General features: G+C 36.1%; 1 protein-coding gene across 4 annotated transcripts; it reads right to left on the bottom strand.

The window, feature by feature from the left end:
- Positions 1 to 3,901: 3,901 nt before the first annotated feature.
- LOC105059939 (syntaxin-132) lies at positions 3,902 to 21,645 on the bottom strand. Of its 4 annotated transcripts, none has more exons than XM_010943466.3 (14): positions 21,404 to 21,644; positions 18,036 to 18,146; positions 17,842 to 17,898; positions 16,254 to 16,302; positions 16,039 to 16,127; positions 15,181 to 15,254; positions 15,041 to 15,083; positions 11,829 to 11,889; positions 11,676 to 11,701; positions 11,506 to 11,583; positions 11,266 to 11,346; positions 10,053 to 10,118; positions 9,767 to 9,848; positions 3,902 to 3,918 (listed from the first exon to the last, which is right to left on the bottom strand). In XM_010943466.3, coding segments are annotated over exons 1-14 (837 nt in total). In that variant the 5' UTR covers positions 21,422 to 21,644; the 3' UTR covers positions 3,902 to 3,916. The 4 variants fall into 4 exon arrangements, with proteins under 4 accessions (XP_010941768.1, XP_010941765.1, XP_010941767.1 ...); XM_010943463.4 differs by lacking the exon at positions 3,902 to 3,918 and adding an exon at positions 8,725 to 9,031; XM_010943465.3 differs by lacking the exon at positions 3,902 to 3,918 and adding an exon at positions 9,052 to 9,528 and having other exon boundaries at positions 21,404 to 21,645.
- Between the last annotated feature and the right edge of the window lie 439 nt (positions 21,646 to 22,084).

Raw genomic sequence — 22,084 nt, 5'->3', positions numbered from 1 at the left:
GCAGGGAGGAAGACTCCCGATCGGAGTCTTCCTCTTCCCCGTCTCCGATTGAAAATCGGAGTCCTAGGGCCATTAAAAGACCCTAGGACAAGCTCTATAAGAACCCCCTCTTCTCCTCTAAGTGTAGATCCTTTGGTCACCGATGATCGCCGGAGTTTTTCTCCGATTTTCCCGTTTGAAGCCGCGGCCCCTCGATCTGTGCTCGCTGTGATTTCTCGTCGGAAACCTCACCGAAGTCGAAGGTAAGCCCCGGCCCTCCTTCCTCTCTTCCTTCCCCTCCTTCCCATGGCTTCGTACACCCTCGCCGGCCGTCGGGTTCATCGAAAAATCCACAAAGAGCCAAGATCATGTTTTGCTCTGTTCAGCCGAGCCATCTCCCTCCCTTTTCCGGCCACCAGCGCCGCCGTCCATGGCGCCGCACCCCTAGGTTTGGACCCCCACCCCTCTACCTATCTTCCCCGAAGGTCATGGCCGTCGGTGATCGGCCAATGACCGGAGAAAATTCAAGGAAAGGGGCGGTCCCCTGTTTTTCCATTTTTTTTCTAACTTCCCACTGGCCGAACCTCGCCGTCGGCCATCTCAGGCTCCATCGCCGTTGGTCGCCGCTGCCGGACCACCGGTCATGCCGCCACAGCCCGTCGGACCACAGGCAACGTCCCTCTAGTCCTCTCCTGTTCCGGCCAAAGAAGGCCACGGGGGAAAAAGAAAAAGAAAAGGAAAAAAAAAAAGAAAAAGAAAAGAAAAGGAAAAGAAAAAGAAAAAGGAAAAAGAAAAAGAAAAGAAAAGAAAATACAAAATAGAAAAAATAAAAAATAAAAAAAAATAAGAAAAGAGAAAAATTTCCTCTCTCCCCTCTTTCTCCCTCTTTCTCTCTCTTCTCTCTCTATTTTCCCTCTCTAAAAAGAAAAGAAAAAGAAAAAGAAAAAGAAAAAGAAAAAGAAAAAGAAATATATATATATTAATAATAATAATAATAAATACATGTGAGAGAAAGTTTTTCTCATCTCTCTCTAAATTCTTTCTCTCTCTAGAATTGGACTTTCTCTCTCTACCTTCTCTCTATATTTTCTCTCTCTAGACCTTTCTCTCTCATTATGGATTTCATCTCTCTAGGGTCATTCTCTCTCTCTGATTACATCACAGATCCTAGGATAAACTTGAGATGAAAATATGATGATCTGGGACTGCTCTGAAATTCGTGCAGTAGATCGGATCCCGATCTGATTCTTTTTCGAAATTGATAATATCAATCATGGTCAATCTATATTAAGTCACCTTGATATGATCTCTGATGATCTCAATCATGATTGCCACTTTTAAAGGATACGAAGATTCTCTCTCCACTTTCTCTCTCATGACCGACTTTCTCTCTCTAAAAAATATCTATGAATCCTGTATCGAGTCATGCCTTTATCTTTTAGAAGCTCATATTGACTCTAACAAGATGATCTGAAGTTGCTTTGATATCCGTGCTGTATGTCAACCTCATCTGATCGTATCAAAGATCTTTCAAATTTATTATTAAAGAACCCTATTGATTGATCTTGACTTTAATTCGATCTGTGCCTCACGATTTCTTGATCAAGTCACTTGAATCTGACTCTCAGATAAAAGATCCTAAATTGTCCTGGTATCTGGATGGTCCGACACATCCGGTCAACGATCCTCTTTCCTTATGATTTAATCTTATTATATTTATGGAATAGAATTTGATAATGATTTGATATTTTAAATAGGATTAGCTGATTCTTCTAACGAAGTCCGAAGATCTAAGATGAACGAGGTAAGTAGATCCTATGCTCCTTATTTATTTTTAAATGATCATGTTTTTATGCAAAAAAAAATTGCTATTGATGAAATCATAATTTTTCATAAAATAAGGATCGGCATATGTGATATGAAAAAAGCATGTTTTATTATGAGCATTGATTTCATGAATATGTCTTATGAAAATAGCATGATTATGAAATATGAATTTCATTGTTTTTCCATCTATGTATATGTATGCTTTAAGAAAAAGATATAAAGATTTCAAAGGCTCTCAGATGGCTATGAATGAATCCCTTCGGGAAGGTCGACATCCGGAGCTAGCATCCACACGAAACATGGCCCTGCCAGCGGGTATAAAGTTGGCACATGAATTAAGAACTCTGTCGATTAAGAAACATGGCCCTGTCACGGGTATAATAGTGACCTTAGCACGAATATCTGTGAGCAATATTTTGAAACATGACATGAATATATGATGAAAATGATTTACGATTCATGATTGTGAAATATACATGATTTATGCATGCATGATGAGTTTATAACTTGTTTTGTTATATGCTCTATGAAATGCTTTATTTTATATTATCTGTTATTTTTTAAATATTGCATTATCATGAAAAACTTATGTTTGATCCGGTAAGGAAGCGGAAGTCTACTTACTGAGCTAGTGTAGCTCATATTCTTTTTGTTTTCTTTTTGTTTGAACAGAGAAATAAGGTTAGGATCGGCAAAAGGAATCCAAGCTTGAAGATCGGCATAGCAAGCTGAAAAAATTGGCAGCAGAAGTTTAATTTATTTTATAATCATGGATTTGTAGTTATTCATGAATGTTGAGATTCGGGTTAGTACTTACTTTTGGATGTAGATGCTCTGAACCATTATTGGTTCGATTATGAGGTATATAATAGAATTGAATTCTTTTTATTTGACGGATTTTAGATGATTATGATGATTTGGCTTCGTGTTATCGTGGGTTCCATCCCTCGGTAGCATGGCTGTGTTATGTCCCGGATTTGGGGCGTGACAAGAACAAACAGTCTGAACCCCATATCCACTGTCACATGTTGCAGGAGCCAATCCATACAAGCATTCATATAGGCAATACTAGTAGCACCTGCCTCCACGGAGTCAGGATCCTCTGTGGTGCATGTTTTGCTCTGTAGATAGCAGTGCATATTTAGATGGGCAATGCAATATGTCGCCCATATCAAAAATGGGCGGCTATCATCCATCTCTCAATTCATTGTGTTTGGCATGCTAACACGATAAACTTCACCCATCCATTTTTGAGATAGGCGATGTGTTATCGATCCAAACATGGTGATGTAAAAGAGGCACGCAAATTTAGTATTCATGCTAGCAATTTGTTTATAAACATCTGATTGGGCTCCCCTTTCCTTTTGATATTAAGCTATGATCTCTCTTCTCTCGAATTTCCCACGAAGTGACTTGGAACCTAAGACTAGGTTGTGGAGGTGTCTGTTGATATCAGAAACCATGAGAAAACTATATGTTATTAATTTGGTATCCCCGCAGCCAAGTCTGAAAGAATTTTTTTCCTGCCAAATCCATGCAGGCCAGTAATATGCTGTTGTTGTTTGATATTATTGTTGTTGTTTGATATTGTTATTGTTGTTTGGTGTACAAGAAGCTTGTCAACAGTTATAAGAGAGCATTATTTCTGTTGGTTGAATTTTCACTTATGGATTTAGAGAAGCCAATTAAGTGGTTAATTAATTAGCAGGATATTATAGGGGAGGAATTTGATGGGATGTATGTTTTGTGCTAAGTACACTGTTAAAAGTTGATAGGTTTAATATTAGACAGAATTTAGTAAAATAATTGTTTTAGCAGAACTGTAGTTATAACTAGAGCTTAGTTATATCAGGTCATACAACTGCCACACAAGAACTTAACAGTATTAATTTAAACAACATCCATTTTTGTGCAGCTAATTGGTTGACAAGATAAGTCCTTCAAACCATATCAAATCCAGAACAGATTACATTTATTAATTCTGAAAAAGTTTACCAAGCACTCTCTCCTAACCTCCTCCATCCATTGTGGCAAGGGTATCATGTCAAGAATTCTGACTGAATATCTAAAGTTGGACCGGCACTCTCTCTCTCCTAACGTCCTCCACTCATTCTGGCAAGGGTATTCATATAAATTGCAGAAGTTAACAGTTGATCCACTTTATTGGAATAAAAGATGGATGATGTCACTTAAGATAAACATGAAAACTTCATGATATGTCTTGTACCTCAAGAGAATGAATTCCCAACAATCCTAATTGCATGAAATTTCTAGAAGAGACTATAAGTATTATTCCCAACAACTATTTATTAGTTTTACAATTATGTTCCACAATTAATCAGAAAGGTTGTGTCCAATAGAATTGGTTAGTCTTTTATAATCTATCTTGCACTCAAATTGGGGCTGTCGAGTACTCATATTGCATATCAGCAACAAGGTGTAAATCTATAAATTAACTTTATTTTTCCTTCCCAGCCTCTACTACATCAAGACAAGTAATAAAAGTAAAGGAGAAAATCTACTCTCAAGAAAAAGAGAAAATTATTCCCAGACTTTAGCTCCTATATATAATTTGTGCATGAATTTTATTAAGACTATTCCAAAATTAGTTACCAAACATAGAAGAAAATTTTCTTTGAATTTGTATTTATTCCAAATCATTCTTATAATATTTCTTCTGCATTTGCTTTTTTTTTTTTGCCTTCTTTTTCTTTTTTCCAGCTAAGCCACATGAACAGTTAAAGGGTAATCAGGTTAATCTCCTTCCCAACATTTTAGAATGGAGATTGATTGGGTTACTGGGTGACTTACTGATCTCTTCAATAGATTTAGGAACTAGCAGTGAAGGTATGAAGTTTTAATTTTTCTTCTCTCTATATTTATACTTGCAGTGTTATTCGTTAGTTTGGATATTTTTCTTTCATTATACATATTTGTTATTTGTATTGATGCATGGTTTTTTATGCTTTTATTTGAAGATAGACTTGCATATCATAGGTATTAGTACAGATTTGAACATATGAATGAAAAGTCCTACCTTTTCTCTGTAATATACTAGTCACTCAAAGTTTAAGTCTCTAAATTATTAACAAAATAGGAATAATTAACAAATGAACACACTGATGTATTTTAAAAATAAAATATTATTAGCAAATATTTTGAATTACTAAGTGTTATTGGATAATGGTTATGAATAATTTATGGACCATATTTGACTAAAAGGTTTAAGGAAAACAGTTATGATATCAAAGTAGTTGTCTCCTATAAATAAATTAAAAAAAAAAAATGATTGCAAGGATTATGATTTAGCTTCAATGGTTAATTACTAAGCAAATTGATACTCCCTGTATAAAATTTCTGGCTCTGCGCATGATGTTATGTATTATATAAACTCGTGCTGATGGAGCCCATTGATGGTTTCTCTATCACATATCATTATGCGACAATGCATGTGGAAACACCAAGGCTTACCAATATGTCAGATTAACCATCACAAGGAGCAGTTCTTTTATGTGGCTCCAGCTAGCATTGCAATGATGCAGATAGGGGGCACAGCTACTGTAACCATGAAAAATCTCTCTCTAAAATCACCATTTCTATAAAGAAAAATATTATATGCTGGTTGCCTTTTTTTGGTAACAATATACTGGTTGCCTTTACAGAGCAATTTATAAATGAAATTCTCACAACTAGGATTATAGAGGATTTGCAATCTGTATTAACCATGATTCAACTACTACAGTACTGACTACCAGGATGAGGAGCAACGCATGAGCTATACAACTTTTCAGATTCAGATCTCTGTTACTAAAGCATGAGCTCTTGTAACTGTTGTAACTTTGTTGTACAAGATTGCTGTGCTACTGAAGCATGTCTCATGCTTTAGTAACAAAGAGATCTCAGAGAAAAAAGTTACACAGCTCATGTGTAACTTTCAAAAGGTCCTAGTTGCAAGGCAAGCAACAGGAAGTTACAGTTCAACTATGCAAGTTTTTGTGAGGTTCTTTGTTAAGCTACAGTGCTAAGAATCCCAATCCTTCCTAGATAATTCTTTTCTTGCTTTAGATGTTCTGAATATTCGCAGTTATGGTTATGTGAGGCAAAATTTATTTTTTTTCTTTTTCTTTTCCTTTAAACAAATAATGTTCTAAGGGTAAAGCAGATTCTGTTTTCTGTATGATAGGGCTGTCAGTTTGCTTAGCTCAAAGTGCAAATCAGGCTTCATTTAAATGTAATTGAACCAAGCTTGAACTCTAATATAAGCTCGAAATTCATTTCAAGTCAAATTAAAATGAATAGGCTTCAAATAAATTTTATATATTATATATTCAAGCCAGTATAAATCAACTGTTGAATCTAGTTCAATAGTTGAATTTCACCTTGAAGTGGGGCTTGTTCCAGTGGTCACACCCCTCTGCTTAGCAACCAAAGATTCTGGCTTGATTCTTGGTTGGTGCATCTCCAAAAATCTGGATCTGGTTGTTTATAGTGAAGGTGCATCTCTCCCTCATCTCCTTCTCTCGCAAAGAAAGTCATCTTACTTGGATCAACAAATGATGGAAAGGAAGATTGAGCTCGAGAAACTTGCTTTAAGCTCAAATCAGAGTTTGATGCAAACTAGAAATTATTTTGGCTCCACGTAAGATGATGCGTGTTATTGAAATGACTCATTGTTGGCTTGGCTTAAGATTCTGGTCAAATTAGACTCCGTTAAATAATAAACATATTGAAATTAAGCTCAAACTTCAGCTTTGATTTTAAGGTAAACAAGCCAGTTTGATCAGATTCACAGTCCTCTATTAAATTTGCACATATGAAATCTAGTTTGGCAAAATAATGGAGAGAAAGCCAACTAAGTTGTAGCCTACTGAATTCATCCATCCTTCACATAAGAGGAGGTTCTGGATTTAAATTGTGGGACATCATTTTTGTTTTTAAGTGTATTTGACCAAGAAAATACCATTATATGATGCTTCCACAGTTAATTTTCAGGAAAAGCAATAGAAACTATTTCCTTGTTACCTTGCAACATTGTTTTCCACAAAGTTCACCATCAGTCATTCCAGCAAATTTTGCATATAGATATAGGCAAGTAGAAATACCACACAGCCACTGGTAGACTTCTCCATTTTCCTGGGGTCATGCTTCCCATCACATCAAGGATGGCCTTCTCTTCCCCTTAGAAAGCAACATGTGCTCTCCATCCATCAAGAGCTGACCCATTAATTCCTAGTGACCAGCAATGGAAGCCAGCGGTGACTCGGAGACCGACTTGGATCCCATCACTGGGCATGCCATCCTTACCATGGAGGAAGAAGCAGTCATCGATGAAGATGACACACAGTCATGCACCCATGAGCCACATGACAACATCCACACCAAGCACAACTTCAACAATGATGATGGTGTTTTTGATGATGAAGATGATGCTAACATGGAGGATGAAAGAGTGATGACATGGTCACTGGAGGAGATGATGGGATTAGAGAAGGAAGGAGTGGTTGATTCTACTGAAGAGGACCGGGTATTCTGGGAGACTTGTTTGGCTTCTGGCTATCCATAGATATTTTTCTTTATCGGTAGCATTTGAAGTGTGTTAGACTCTGAATTATTTTACTTTATTACTTTTTTCCTCCTCTGTCCGCTTCAATAAATGGAAGTAGGTTCCTCTCATGGGTGCCTTGGTTTATATATCACTTTGTTTTAAGTTGGGAGTGGAAGATTTTATGGTAGGGGATTGCAGCTTTAAGTTTTAGGGAAAGCTAAAATTATGCATATAGTTGATGAAGATCATGCCTTTTATTTTCTTGTTTGTGTTCCCAAAGGAGCTTTCATGATAAGCATCGGAGAAGAAAAACGTGTCCTACCTACATATATATTTTTGTGGTGTACTTAACTCTCGTGTAGATTTGCTGGGCTTGTTCATCATTTACCTCTGAATTTTATCTTTTGATCCCCTTCAGCTCTTTTAATGTTTTGAAAGAAGGAAAAAAGATGGTGGCCTTTTGTTTCACTTGGGGTCTTTCACTTACAAAGTTATGATAAGCATAGACATAATTTCAAGTAAAATATTGCCCTTCTTTCAGTTTGTAATGGATTTTATTTCAGAGTTGAGAAGAACTTTGATAGGTCGCCACATGGTTATTTGATTGTAAACCTTGTAACTGGTGAGATTATTTTTCTTTCTTGAAAATTGTCTTTTCACCTTTTATAGCAGGTGAGTTTTTTCTTTTTCGCTTTCCTATAATTGTCTTTGCTAGGCATGCAACATGATGGCTAATTACAAAGTTCAGAATTAACCAAATATTAGTAGCTCATGGATTGCTCCATAGAAACTTACCTGGAAATTGCCTTTTCACCTTTTATAACTGGTGTGTTTTCTTTTTTTTTCCGCTTTGCTATAATTGTCTTTGCTAGGCATGCAACATGATGGCTAATTACAAAGTTCAGAATTAACCAAGTATTAGATGCTCATTGGTCCATAGAAACAATGCTGTGCAAAGGAGATTAGGCTTGCCTTGTTTTAGAGGCATTTTATTTTTAAAAAAATTAAGGAAAAAATGTAATAGAGAAAACTTGATCATATCTACCTATCTATCTATCTATCTATTTTCACCTTTTATAGCAGGTGAGTTATTATTATTATTTTTTCCTCTAATTGTCTCTGCTAGGTATGCAACATGATGGCTCATTATAAAGTTCAGAATTAAGCAAATATCAGTAGCTCATGGATTGGTCCATAGAAACAATGCTTTGCAAAGGAGATTAGGCTTCCCTTGCTTTAGAGGAATTTTTTTTAAAAAAAAGAAATATCTATCTATTTTATATGTATATATTTGTTTTGATCTCTTTCTATCCTTTCATATCTGACTCAATTTCACATGAAATCACATGAGACAGTTGAACATCTAACAAATGTAGGCAACAGTTAGTCATCCTGAATCCTATTTACATATAGCAAGTGTCCGACCTGTATAAATAACAGTATATTGATAGCTGGTCCCTCCATTGACCAGACAATAATTTTTAGTCCCTATTGATAATGTCTTTAATGTGTGATGTAGTTCCCTTCATGTACGTGAAAACATGGTGGCTGGCTCCCGGTAGAACTTTTGGCATATGTTTCCACAGACGAAGGTATCAGTTTACTTCGATGACTAAATTCATCACCCTGGTTAAATCATCTGCTTCCATCAACCATATGATATGCCAGCATGCAAGGAAGCTTGTGAAGGACAAAAACAGATCAGGAGTCTATGAATGGGATCAGTTGACGAGTCATTTAAGAAAATATTAATTAAAAAAAAAAAGCTAAAACAATCGACAACTCTCAAACACAACCTTGATTAAAATCAGAGCAAGCATCTGTTTAAGGGTGAAGGGCTCGTTGCCTAGCCAGGCTCTTTGTAACCCTAATTTTTTTAAGGTCTCTTTTGTAGAGAGACTGCAAATTGATGGTTAATCCTTGGCCATTTTATGTTTAGTCCCTTGCACAAGGTTAAACCTGTATATATACACAACCATACCTCTTCGATACACGGTTATCCATGGGTCAGAGATCAAACACAATATATCCATCTCAACCAAGGAGTGGAGTGGAAATAAAATGTTTGGCCTACAAGGACTAAACATAATTCAGAAGTTAGTTCGGCTAATAATTTGCACAATGGTGTTCTCCCGGCCCCATGCTTATTTATTCCCAAGGCAAGTGAGGCCTTAATGCTGAACCAACAATATGAAATTATGAATTATGCACAAGAATGGGTTATTAAGCTCACAGAAGAAGATACATTTAACAGACAACATGTATATATTAACTATAAAACAATACAATCCATAAGTTATCGTAATTCAACATTTCTAATTCTGAAACACTATCAGTTTTTTGACCATGGTTTGATCACGGTTACAACAATAATGACAGCGATTATAAGAAGGATAAGTATAGCTATGCACATACATTTTCGGGAGTTCTTCTGTAGCCTCCGTGCCTTTTGCAGAGCATTTACTCCTGAATGAACATAGCCTTCAGCATTTACAACCTGCAGGAAAACATACCACAGTTGTAAAAACACAAGGGAGAGCTTCCCCTTACAAGCATGTGAACTTTACTCATCCCTGATTCTACCATGAAAAATGAACAAATATGGTGCACCAGGAATGTAATAAATGACTCCGTTCCGATTATGAAGATTAATGATATCTATCATAGATATCCAGTCCTGGTCAAGAAGATGACATCATACCTGGGATTCGATGTTATCCAGCATGTCACCTTGTGCCTCAACCAACACTGCCATGTCAAGGAAAATCTATGCAAGAAATTGGATTAGATGGTTTCTATAAGTGGCAACAGAGCATGAGAAACAGCATCAGCAGGAAGGAAAAAGGAAAGTATAGCACAACATAAATTAAGGGATCAATCTTTCGAGTAGTCAACCTCCCTTCAGATTCCGAAAGGATGAGCATGCTGGAAGGACAGAACTCATAGACCACATAAGCAGACACATCAAAATTCTGTGTCCTTTCAAAATACAGCTTAATTTTTCTTCCCTCCACTCTTTAGCTAAATATCATCTCTTTTAGAAGGGATTCCTCATCCATGGTTTGAAGTTTGATCCAATAATGAATACTCTGAACCCGAACATGAGAAGTTTCAGTTTCAGACAAAACTAATAAGTGGAGTTGGTGTGGGGGTTCTGGCTGGAACTAGTTTATCATTTCGTTATATGTTGGGATGTCATTTCTCGAAAATAAAGTAAGATCTTGCAAGTTTGAGATGAGTTGGAAGAATTGCAAACTCAGGTTCCCAAGAGATTTGCAGAAAAAGTAATTTTTTTCTGGTGTATGCCTGGCGATTCTGAAACTCAAATCTCATAAATAATACTATTGCCATTTGTTAGATTGCAATCAAACAGCAAAATAATATATTATATTGAGCACTTAAAGTTTAAAGAAGATCATTTTTACTTATCTCAGCATGAAATCAAAGCAATATAAAAGTTCTACATAATATTTTGAAATAAGGGATAATCCGCTTTTCTCAACTCATATCAGTTTCTTATAATTTTTATTTTCCCTATTCTAATTGACAAATTTTGATTTCTTTATGATTTTTTACCAAAATTCCCAAAAATAAAGCAGAAATTACAAAATTGCCATCATTGCAACTAATATAGTCTGGTCAACTTTGTAATTTAGGATCACAAGTATCAAATTTCAGAGTTTAGGCAGCTTGCGCTGCATCGGTTACTAAAATGTTGAGGATTAAACTCTTTTATTTTTTATTTTTTTTGTAATTAGTGGTCGAAGTTAGGGCTGCTTAGATTATAATATGATAAGTCAGCCAGCTCATCAGAAAATAATCATATTTGGCTCCCAAACTTAGACATAATAAGATTATTTTGTCGGGTCAGGATAACTTAATGTGATCTTTTGCATTTTCTGAAGTGGAACTACCTGCTGTAAATCAAGAAGTTTCCTCTCTATTTCTTTAACAGTGTCATGACGCTCCTGGATTTCTGCAAGGGTGTCCAGTACCTGCAACCGGAAGGAAAATACACTAGCAGTCCAGCCTGTCTATGGTCTTGTCAAGATTCATGAGGGATGCAGTCTAGAAATAGACATATGTGAAGTTCTTGCATGTAATTATGATGTAAAATCGACTCAGAAACATGTATACTGATGTATCAGAAAAACCTGGCCACGTCCTTGCTCCTGAATTGCTCTCTGAAAAATTTGCTCACTGTTTCCAGATTCTATCAATTGGTTAATTGTCTGTTAATTTAAAGCAACCATACAATAACATCAATATAAAATTAGCAGTAGGACCAACCAAAAATTTAGGCCTTTACAAAGAATTACCTCACCTCATCATCAGCATGATTGCCTGTTACTGTTCTTATGGAAGTCCAGAAGGAAAAATAAAAACAGATAGTGAGTAGAGTAGCTAAAAGAAAAACCTACAAAGATAATCTGTAAATTCTACAAGAATATTTTGATTTTTGACGAGCGTGAGAAACCTGTAAAAACCCTTCTCTCAACAACCTCCCGGTATTCTTGCTGGATTTTTTCTCTCAGAGCCTGCATCAAAAATTTGTATGTAAGAAACTGAGAATATCATTTAGTGACTTGAATTAAAGCTTTCTTGGTAATTATTAAGAATTGATCACCTTGCATGCTTGAAATCAGGATAATAACTTTCTCTAGATTCTTATCCCTTATCATTCAATTTAGGAATCAAATTTTAAACCTCCTTCTTTCTTTTAGGTTTGGTTGAAATGGTTCAGTTTCAATTCGCTAATTTTTGCTAAAAAGCTGCCCCCGATAGAAAACCTCTAAAAAAAGGTTTGTGTTCATTTTTTTCCTCACTTGCACGTTTTCCTTAATTTCATTTTTGTGAGAAGCAAATGGAAATCAACCTCTCGAGCTTAGATCATGGTCTAAATAGTTTTGTTTGGAAACTGCTGAGCAAATTGTTCGGAAATTTTTCTTCAATTTTACCAAAAGTAAATACTATGGAGAAATGTTGCAATAATCTTGCCTGAAAGAAAATACAAGGTCCAAAGGGATCAGAAAAGAGGCTAGTTTCCTGATCAAGGTGGCTAAGTCTAAGTACCTAAGCATTGCTGGAGTTCCTTAGTATGTTTGAAGCAACAGCAGAACCTTAAAATGATACATGGACACGCACCTGCGGTCCAACATACCTGAGCACCAGAAACACACATGCATGCAAACATACCCATATGTAATCGCTCATTTATGCATGTATATAGTTGTGCCTTATGGTGCTTGTAAAATTGTGGAAGGAGAGAGATCAAGGAAGGAGAGAAAATTCCTTAGTTACCTGAAGTAGAAGCAGTTTTTGGTCTGGTAGTGGGGAACTATAGTTTTAGAAAAATATTCAAGGAATCACCTAGAAAGGGGGTCCTACATTCTAAGGGGAAAATTCAGGCTAATAGGAAATTCCATTTGATTGGAGTGCAAAAGACAGACTAATGCGCCATAGCAACAAATCCACCATAACAAGCTCTCTCCCAAGAGCAAGAAAGAGAACAGTAGTTCTTAATAGTTTTATTAAGGAATCAAACAGGATTTATGGCATTAAAGAGATCCCACATCTTGAAAAATGATTTCAACTCGTATAGCAAGCACAACTGCTAGTAGACCAAGATAACATGAATTCCTTCTAAACTTCTGTGATAAAATCCTCACAGGGGTTCCACATGCCTGGCTTAAGTCTTAATCGGGCCATTAAAGTTAGAGGTGGATTGAATCCTTCTATTGATAATGTATCTTGAAAATGTTCCGGACAATTTTACTATTAAAATTCAAAGCAAACATTTACAAGAATGGGACAAACTTTATGTGCCTGTTTGGTGGTTGTCGATGAACTAATATCAACAAGAGTTAGATATATTTGGTGAATATGTTCCACATTGCCCTTTCACTGCTGGAGCATTACTTCATTTGCTTCGTTTGAGATTTTGAGTACATAAATACTTGGGCCAGAGGTTCCTCTAAAATGTAAAAACCTTCCTATAACCATGTTGCAGTGGAGATTTAATGCAAATAAATAAAATTTTATTGAATTGGTGACAAAAAAAAAAATTATGCAAAGTGTACACCCTTTGTTTTCTTGAGCAAAATGATGGTAAGCCCATCAGCTTCATCTCATTGAGAATATGAACAAAGAGAGCAAACGGGACAAAAGGGGGAAAAAAAATCTCCTGAAGAATAAACAGTGCACATCTTAGTCAGGTGCCAACCTAGCAGAATTGGACAATCCATGGTTTTCTTTTTTGGGAGGGATATGAACAGGTAAAAGAGAAGACAAGATGGATCAATAACTTCACTTCTTTAGGTGATAAAAAGTCTATGTCATCATTCATTTTGCATACCAATGCATTAGGAAAAATGGATGTTAAAAAGCAGAATACACTGTTGAATTGTTCAAATTTCAGATGCCTAAAAGAAGAGTAAGGCATGTCACTATCCTTAAAACTTCATTTACTTGATCTACTGATTTGTTCTTAGTTGAATCCTCACATGACCTACCATCTTCTGTGCTTTAAGGTGATGACTCCTCTGTGTTGCTTTTATATGTTGACAAATAACTAAATGATTCTTGTGCTATGTCTAATGCCACATGCTGTTGTTAGGGATAGGATTGGGTCTTTTCATTGAGTAGACGCCAAAGGGATGTTCTCTATGGATATCATAGCACCTAACTTCCTATGCTCTTATTGATGATTGTTTGAATAGGGGAAACAAGGGAATTCTCCACTATCTTTCTTCTATTCGAGATTGGTTGGAGGTCCTAATGATAACTAGAAGCTTGAAACCATCAAAGAGGAGAAGGAAAGAAAGACAACACTCCAACCTCCATTTTTTTTTGTTACTCACTATGATAATAAATATAAAGGAGATCATTCTCCTAATCGCCTCTCCTCTAATCAAGACTAGATGGATGCCTTAGCCTCAGGGAGAAGAAAGAGCAAGACACACTTGCAGGCTGCAACACTATGAACTCTAGGAACTCATGGCAGGGCACTCTTCTTTGGTTTGAAAGTTAAAGGAGTTTATCATGGAGTCAACTTTAAGAAGATTTTCAATGACAATGTGCTTATACTGTCAAAAGTTGGGCCATTGTGTATGTGAAGTGATTTGCTGATGAGTTGGTAGGAGAGATCTTCGTTTTGTAGAGTGATTCTTTTGCTCTTTACCTGGGAACAAATTAAGAAGAGTAATTTTCTGCAAGAAGTTCTGCTTAGGACCTTATCTTGCATGGTCCTGCTTCTGATTATCATTTACCACTAAAATTGATGGTGACACAGATCAAGTAAACAATCTATTCAAAAATGGAATATATAATGTCATCATAAGTTTGCAAAAGTTTCTCTCTTTTCAGAAAATTTGTAACCATCTTGTAGTATCAGTACCAGTATTCTGTCCTGAATGCTGATAGATTTAATGAAAATTACCAACTAATTTCCTCAACATAGTTAACATATTACGCTATAATAATAAGAAAATTGTCTCATGAAATAAGTATAGAAGGAAAAAAAAAAGGCAATTTCCTTTATTTTGCCTTCAAAATCATCTGTTGTTAGACCAAAATTTTTCCCATAATTTTATCACCAGGTTCCAAGAAAGTAGAATAAAAAGATTGAGATTTACATGTGTCATCAGAAAATCATTGCTTTGTATGAATTATGGGGAATATATGCAATACCTGGAAGTCAGACATCCTTTCTTTCAACTTCTTTTTCAATGCACTGCACTCAAACTCAGTAAGTGAGGCAGATGTAACTGTCAAAGTACTTCTCATAATAAATATTTCAGAAAATGAACACTTTTGACATGAAAATTTACATGGTAGTTGCAGTCCTAGATCGATCTATGCCTGATCCCTTTCCACATCCAGGCTTCTGCCTGTTGGCTTGATTCTGAAGTAAGAAATAAAGCCAGAAGTCAGTCAAATATAAGGTTTAATATGAAGTCAAATTCTCATACCTCAGATATAAGTGAAAAGTAGCCAAAAAGTGTCCCCAGTGATTCAACAAAATGATTACCTAAAACTTAATTATAAATGTTTTAAATTAGTTAAGCCAGATAAGTCTTTCTTCTTCAACAGTAAATAATGTGAGTAAATAATGTGGTATAATCAGAACTTCTGTCAGAACTAATGTACGCTTAGCTAACTCAAAGTGAAGAATAGAGGCAGCATTAATTGAAATTTGGAAATATTCCCAAAAGAATCAATAAGGAAAATGTTCAAAAATGGTAATATTTTGCAGTGTGATATAGAAAATATTAAAGATCTTCACTAGAAAAGAGATCAAGAAAATAATATTCACAAGAGAAGCAACATAATACAAATAAATAGTTTAAATATTACCAGTGATTCATATCTTCAATTTCCATAGACTTTGAAGAAATTTACCAATTAGATAAGATGCAACAAAATGAATAAATGAAACATTAATCTGATGAAAGTTCTAAATAGTAAAAATTTATTGGTCAAAATAGAATTGTGAAAACTTCTCAGGATAGAAAAGAAGATAAAGCCAGCCCAAACAAGTCGATAGACGTTCTGATGTGCCTCATAAATTGAATTTCAGGCAAGATATTTCATGACTATCATGTGAAAATATTAAAACTTTGAAACAGATCGTAAATTTCACTGCCTTCTCTTCTCATTATAACAAGCCAAGGATTGAAGCAGCATACCTCTTTGTCTAATTCTTCAACCTTCGATTTTGCTAGGCGTGCAATTTTCCCAACTTCATCAATATCTTTCTCCATGCGCTGCTTGATGGCTGCAATCAGTTATGTACTAAATTGTACTATGGATGTCAACTAGAAGACAAAATTGAACCTAAGGAAGCATGCAGGTTCCCTTTAGAAGATCTAGCTAATGAATAACTATTGAATATCCATAATACCTTTCATGGCAGGTGCCTTGGTAACAGTTTTTGACTCCTCATTAGTATCCTGCATATGCAACCAAAAACTTACTGGCAGGAGAGACAACAGGCCATCATTAAGGAACAGTAACAGTCAGCAGATCTTTGCCATCTGAGCCCTAGAAGTACTTAATTTTATTTTATAAAAAATAATTAGAATATGGAGGAACAATATTTAAACAGTTGCACAATAGAATGCAAAAAAGATCACAAATTAAGCATACCTTATATTGCAAGTCATAGAGACTTTATAAAAGAACAACCATTTACTTATCCGTAACCAAAGTAAAATCTTCAAACTTTAAAACCAAGCCAGTTAAACACTCCCAAAGTCACACAACCACTTATGGTAACAAAGTAAAACCTTCAGTCTTTCAGGTTCCAGCCCATTAAGCACCTCAAAACCCATGCTGCATTGCAGGTAAACTTTAGTTACGTGAAGTGGGTGACCAAGCAAATTCGGGTATGGGTACAAGGAAGCAGATCTCTTTAAAAAGTTTTAAAGACAAAATGCTTAGGAAGTGGGTGCAGGAATGACTCTGTGGAAAGATTCTGAAGCAGCCAAGCAGGTATGCAAGCCTAAGTGGAGTTTCCTGCTGCTAAGAACTATATAAAGGCTTTTCCTTGAAAATTAACTAAACAAAGGCTCACACTCTCCTCAGTCTCCAAAAGGAAGACTTATGAAAACCTTCCAAAATAGTTTCACTTCTTTAACTAACAAAAGCATAAAAGAAATGAACTCAGAGCTAGACAAGCTTCAATCAAAACAAGCATGTCACTGTGGAAAGACTATTATGGTTCCATATGATCAACTATTTCTCCACCCATCCTGAAATCAGACTACAATCATTGAAAGGCTTATCCAACTCCAGGAAACTAAAATGAGGATCTATAAAGTTTTCCCACACCAAAAACAATTGCCCAGGCCAAAAGGTAACCTCTATTTTTGTTTTATCTTAGGAAAGAACTTTACCTTTCTAACAAAATAATAACAATAATATTTTCAGAGCATCCAAGTCCTAGCCTATGCAAATTAGCACTTAGTGCAAGAATGATTGCTAGTGCTCAATGGAAAGCCTTATAGGAGATTAACATAGTAATATCATGCTCAAACACCCTCCATAAAAATAAGAAATTAAATGCCAACACTATTACATTCTTAGATTCTATCATGATACGTATTCTTTTATAAACCATATAACCTGTACATGCAGTATATCTGGATTTCTAATTTAAGACCTGGAATGGACTTGTATTTTAATTTAAAAAATTAAGATCCACAAACAGTAATCAGATGATTTTTTTTTTTACAGATCAGGCAGGTTTGGTCAGACTAGCCAGACAAAACAATAGCTACCTTAATCACGCCACCATTTCCCAAATGCAGGAATTCCATATTGAGAAACAATGTATTTAATCTAGTTGTGATCATGAACAGGTATTCATGGTGCATTGGAAGATTATTGAAAACTTGTAAGTGAAAATGGATAAGATCTTACACCAGTATTGAAAAAAAACATAAATCTAATAAACTTTTGTGAACTGGAAATAACATAAGCATCAATACCTGAAGCTTCTTCAATAGTTTTGAGAGCTTCTCAATTTGCTTGTCAATATCTTGAACCTAAGTCAGAAACAGAAAGAAGTATTAAGAGTACTGTACTGCTTAGTGGATGATATAGTCACAGCTGTACATACAGTTTGTCAAAAGAATAATGATAGCAGCCATCTCTCGTTTAAGCAAAATGAAGCCATAGTTACCTGTTTGAAGAAGCCTTCCAACCCCAGTTCTCCAGAATTCATTGGAACCTGCGTTCCTAATTCAATATCTCCATCTCTAGAAGCTTCACCTCGAGAGAGCTCAAATGAGTCCTGTCAGACAAAACAATGAGAAGAAAAGATAAATTTTCTTAAGCAGAACTAGGCAAAGAAGAGAACAAGATTAAAAACAATAGGCAAGATCCACTTGGCGCAAATATCATTCTCAGAATAAACGATAGTTTGATGATATCTGTTCATTACTTTTTCAATTTCCCAATAAAGACAAATGATAGAAAGCACAAACACATAAATTGTTGTCATGTCACATACAAAATTACTAAAAATTCAATACCTGATCAAGTTCTAATTTTTGTACAGTATTAAGATCATTTTTTTGTGCAAATAATTGAAGAGAAATAAATCTTAAATGGAGTTCTTTAGAATGTCAAATGACATTAAAAGATGTTGTTACAACAATGCATAAAACTTGTTGTCATGCATAATATTTGCAAGAATCGACAAATCATTTTAAGACATGAGGGCATAAATAAATAAATAAAAGAGTTAAATATTGCAAAATAGTATCCACTAGTTTCCAACGAAGTTCAACATAGAATGGGTAGATATCAGGATATGAGGGTTTTCCATATTAAAAAGCATGTAATGGTTCATGTCTAACATTTTTTATGTTCACATGAGTTTCAAAAGCAAGAATAAAATTGTTGCAGGCAAGGTTCGCTGTGCCGATATTAGGGCCTAGACTAGTCGGCCAGTGGCATAGTTCGAAATGCCCCTGTGTTGTTCAATGCTGGGCCTGAACAACAAAGAGGGCAGGGGAGAGGGATAATGGAAGAGAGGAGAAGAGAGAGAGGTGAGGAGAGAGGGAGAGGAAAAGAGAGAGGCAGTGGAGGCCACTAGAGGAATGTGGAAGTGCCAAAGGGCTGGAAGAGGGGCTCCACCCTCTTCCCAATTGAAATAGGGTGGACTTCATTGAAAGTCGGCAAAATAAAAAAAAGAAACAAGGGTCATCCTCCGCTCTTTCAATCACAAGAAGAGCGGAGCCCCTCCTCCGGTGCTTCCACAGCCCTCTGATGGCCTCCACTAGCCCTCCCTCCCTCTCCCTCTCTTTCCCTCTCCCCTCTCTCTCTTTTTTCCTCTCTTTCCTTCTCTATCTCCCCCCCTCCTTTACCGGTTTCTCATTCCGAATGCTAAGAACTGTCTTAGTCCACCGCCGGCCTGGCTAGGTATGCCCTGAACTAGGTGGTTTGGGTCCTTTGGGGTGGTTCTACAATCCTTGGGTGCAGGTTTTGTTCATTTCAGCTGAATTTACCGCAACAAAAGATTGCATTTCACTGATACTTACAATCCTTAATGCAATTCCATGACAAGTATCAGACGAGAACTTTAAATAATGATGCATTTCTAAAATGGATGCATCATCTTCTTCGACCCACAGTAACTTTGGATATTAATTATTATACAATTTGTCATGTCAAATAATAATTTCTAAAAGATGCAGTCCAGTGCAATCCTAAGTAAATTTGAATTTTAACCAAACGACATTTTTCAATGATAGGTTGTGGGTATTGGAGATGATAACAAACATTCAATTTTTTTTGCTTCATAGAAGGTCCTCACAAGTTGAATATTCAAACTCAACATGTGAACATCCAATCTCAAACATTCAAATGTTAGGTTGTCTTCGCATGCACATATGCAACCTTCATCATTTCAAGTGCCATTATTAGAAGGAAGGAAAATTGCTATCGAATAGCCATGATTAGAATGAAGGAAAAATGCTATCGAATAAAATCGTGAACTACTTTCAGAACAAAATGATGGTTGTTTTTGATCTGGGCTTTAAGATGGAACTCAACATGCTTTCATTCATGAAAGCTTGATAGCATGGAGGATCAAGATAAGAAAAGATGGATGTCTTTCTCATCTTTTTTCCCAAAAAAAGAAAAATTCTATGCTCTATGTTCACTCATAAAGTTTTAAACCCCAAGTAATCTACATATAAGGCATCAATTTACCCAATTGTCAGCGAGGTATTTTAAGATGTCTCCATGAAGGTAGATACATTCCAAAGACACCCATAGTAAATTTTTAAAGACCATAATGATCCAAAATTTTCATGCCTTATTTGATTGGGTGTTAAAGTATGATCATATAGCTCAATGTAACCTATGATTCAATCAACTAGAAGTTTAAATTCCAATGATAAGGACTGATCACCATTCACTTCAATCTGTTGCAAACAACTGGAGATTACAAAGTATGACTCATAATTCAACTATCTATTACACATATCAGGCATCCTAATGTCACACAGTATTCTGCAACAAAGGTACCATTTGGAACTAGCCATCTCCTTGCAACACTAGTAACATATCTGGATGAGATTTGTGTCATTCATTTTATGAAGCCTCACCTAAACAATGATTGAATTACTTGTATTATCAACGTGTTATGATCCCCAGCAAAAAACATGCAATGCATCAGCTAGCACTCTTTGATCCTGAACTGGATCTAGGTTCTATTATATCCGGTTGCTTTCCCAGAGCTGCCTTGGCCACATATACAGCACCAATTACAACAGGTTTGGTGACAACTTGAGAGCTGGCCTCAGAATTTTCTCATGCTTCATGAATCTGACCTTCATCTATAAAATCAATGCCATATAAACCAGATAACATTTAGTTTAAGGTACCAATGATACTAACTGGTTTTTGACTTTGAGTTGGAGTTGATATGATATATCGCGAGCAGTCATCATTAAACAGAATGATCCGCTCGGTAGCTGTCTACCTCACGCTACAATCCATCACCATAGAACATCACTAAGAAATCAAATAAACGGTGAGGCTTGTATGCTAGTGATTCTCATGCCCATCGACCCAACAAAGGACTTCAAGTACCCAGTAACACACAGTCCTAACTATGAAGTTGAAAGTAATACTTAAAGTACCAGTACCACATAATCCTAACTATGAAGTTGCACATAATATTTAAAGCCGACATGGTTTCTGTCCAACTCTATCTCAACATATCCACTTTTGGCAAACGACTTATGCGCATCATTTCAAATAAAGCAATCAGCTTCCTTTACATCCATTGTACAAACCCAACCATCATGAACTAGAAACCTCAAATTCAGTAAAGGGAAAGTCAACCGATATCTTTAAGCTAAAAAGCATGATTCTATCCAGCCATAATATCTTAAAAACATAAGACAAAAAAATCAGCAAAAATTAAAAACCTCCAGACATGAACCAAGAATTTACATAACTTCATTCGCCAAATCATATTTTTCAACGAAAAACCAAAGAATTACAGAGATTTGGATTTAAAGACAAGAAGAATACCGTCAGAAGATTGTTCATCTTGGAGGAAAGGAGATCGCCCGGAGATACCAAAATTCCCGTAGGAAATCTACAAATATAGAGCTATAACCGGTCTCAAGACCCGAGATTTCAAATCGAAATCGACTTGAAATCTTCAAGAGGGGACCTGGTCTCCTAGAGGATACGGGCGAAATCCAGGTATAGGGTTTCCAAATTGGGACGGAGGAGGAAAGGAGGGAACGCTTCGGCGGCAGTTGTGTAAGACTTTGGGTCAGCTGTTTCACATTAAACAGCAAACAGCAAGGCCACTCAGCCATTAGAAGCATGCCACGTATGCAAAATACAGAGACAGCACGCGGTTTCAGATGAGAATGAGTGGAGCCGGCAGCCATTCGATCACTCCATGAGAAGGATAAGTCCAGCTGACGAGGTATACTTTTGATGATTGTTAGATTTATTTTAGTTAACAGAGATTCTACAATAAAAAACTATAGGGGAAGAGAGAGCGAAACAGACTTAATTTTGTCTTATTGGGAACAGCTTCTTTTATTTAAATGGCTGGGAGTAGACTTCTGTCATTGAAGTCTCAGGCTCAGAATGCGTGGGACTCACCATTGCTGACACCATGATAAACTAATGCAGGATTTGGTCTTGGACAGAGAACATTCTCATGTAGCACGAGAAACGCAACATGGAGGCAAA

Source organism: Elaeis guineensis, chromosome 10, assembly GCF_000442705.2.
Source record: "Elaeis guineensis isolate ETL-2024a chromosome 10, EG11, whole genome shotgun sequence".
Lineage (NCBI taxonomy): Eukaryota > Viridiplantae > Streptophyta > Magnoliopsida > Arecales > Arecaceae > Elaeis > Elaeis guineensis.
Note: the sequence above shows the minus strand (reverse complement) of the source record. Positions and strands in the feature narration are given on the sequence as shown.

Excerpts from the sequence above, each read along its gene's own strand:
- LOC105059939 (XM_010943462.2), bottom strand. Across the intron at positions 17,899-18,035 it reads TGGAAGGCTTCTTCAAACAG|GTTCAAGATATTGACAAGCA; the intron begins GTAACTATGGCT and ends TTTCTGACTTAG. Across the intron at positions 16,303-17,841 it reads AACTATTGAAGAAGCTTCAG|GATACTAATGAGGAGTCAAA; the intron begins GTATTGATGCTT and ends TTGCATATGCAG.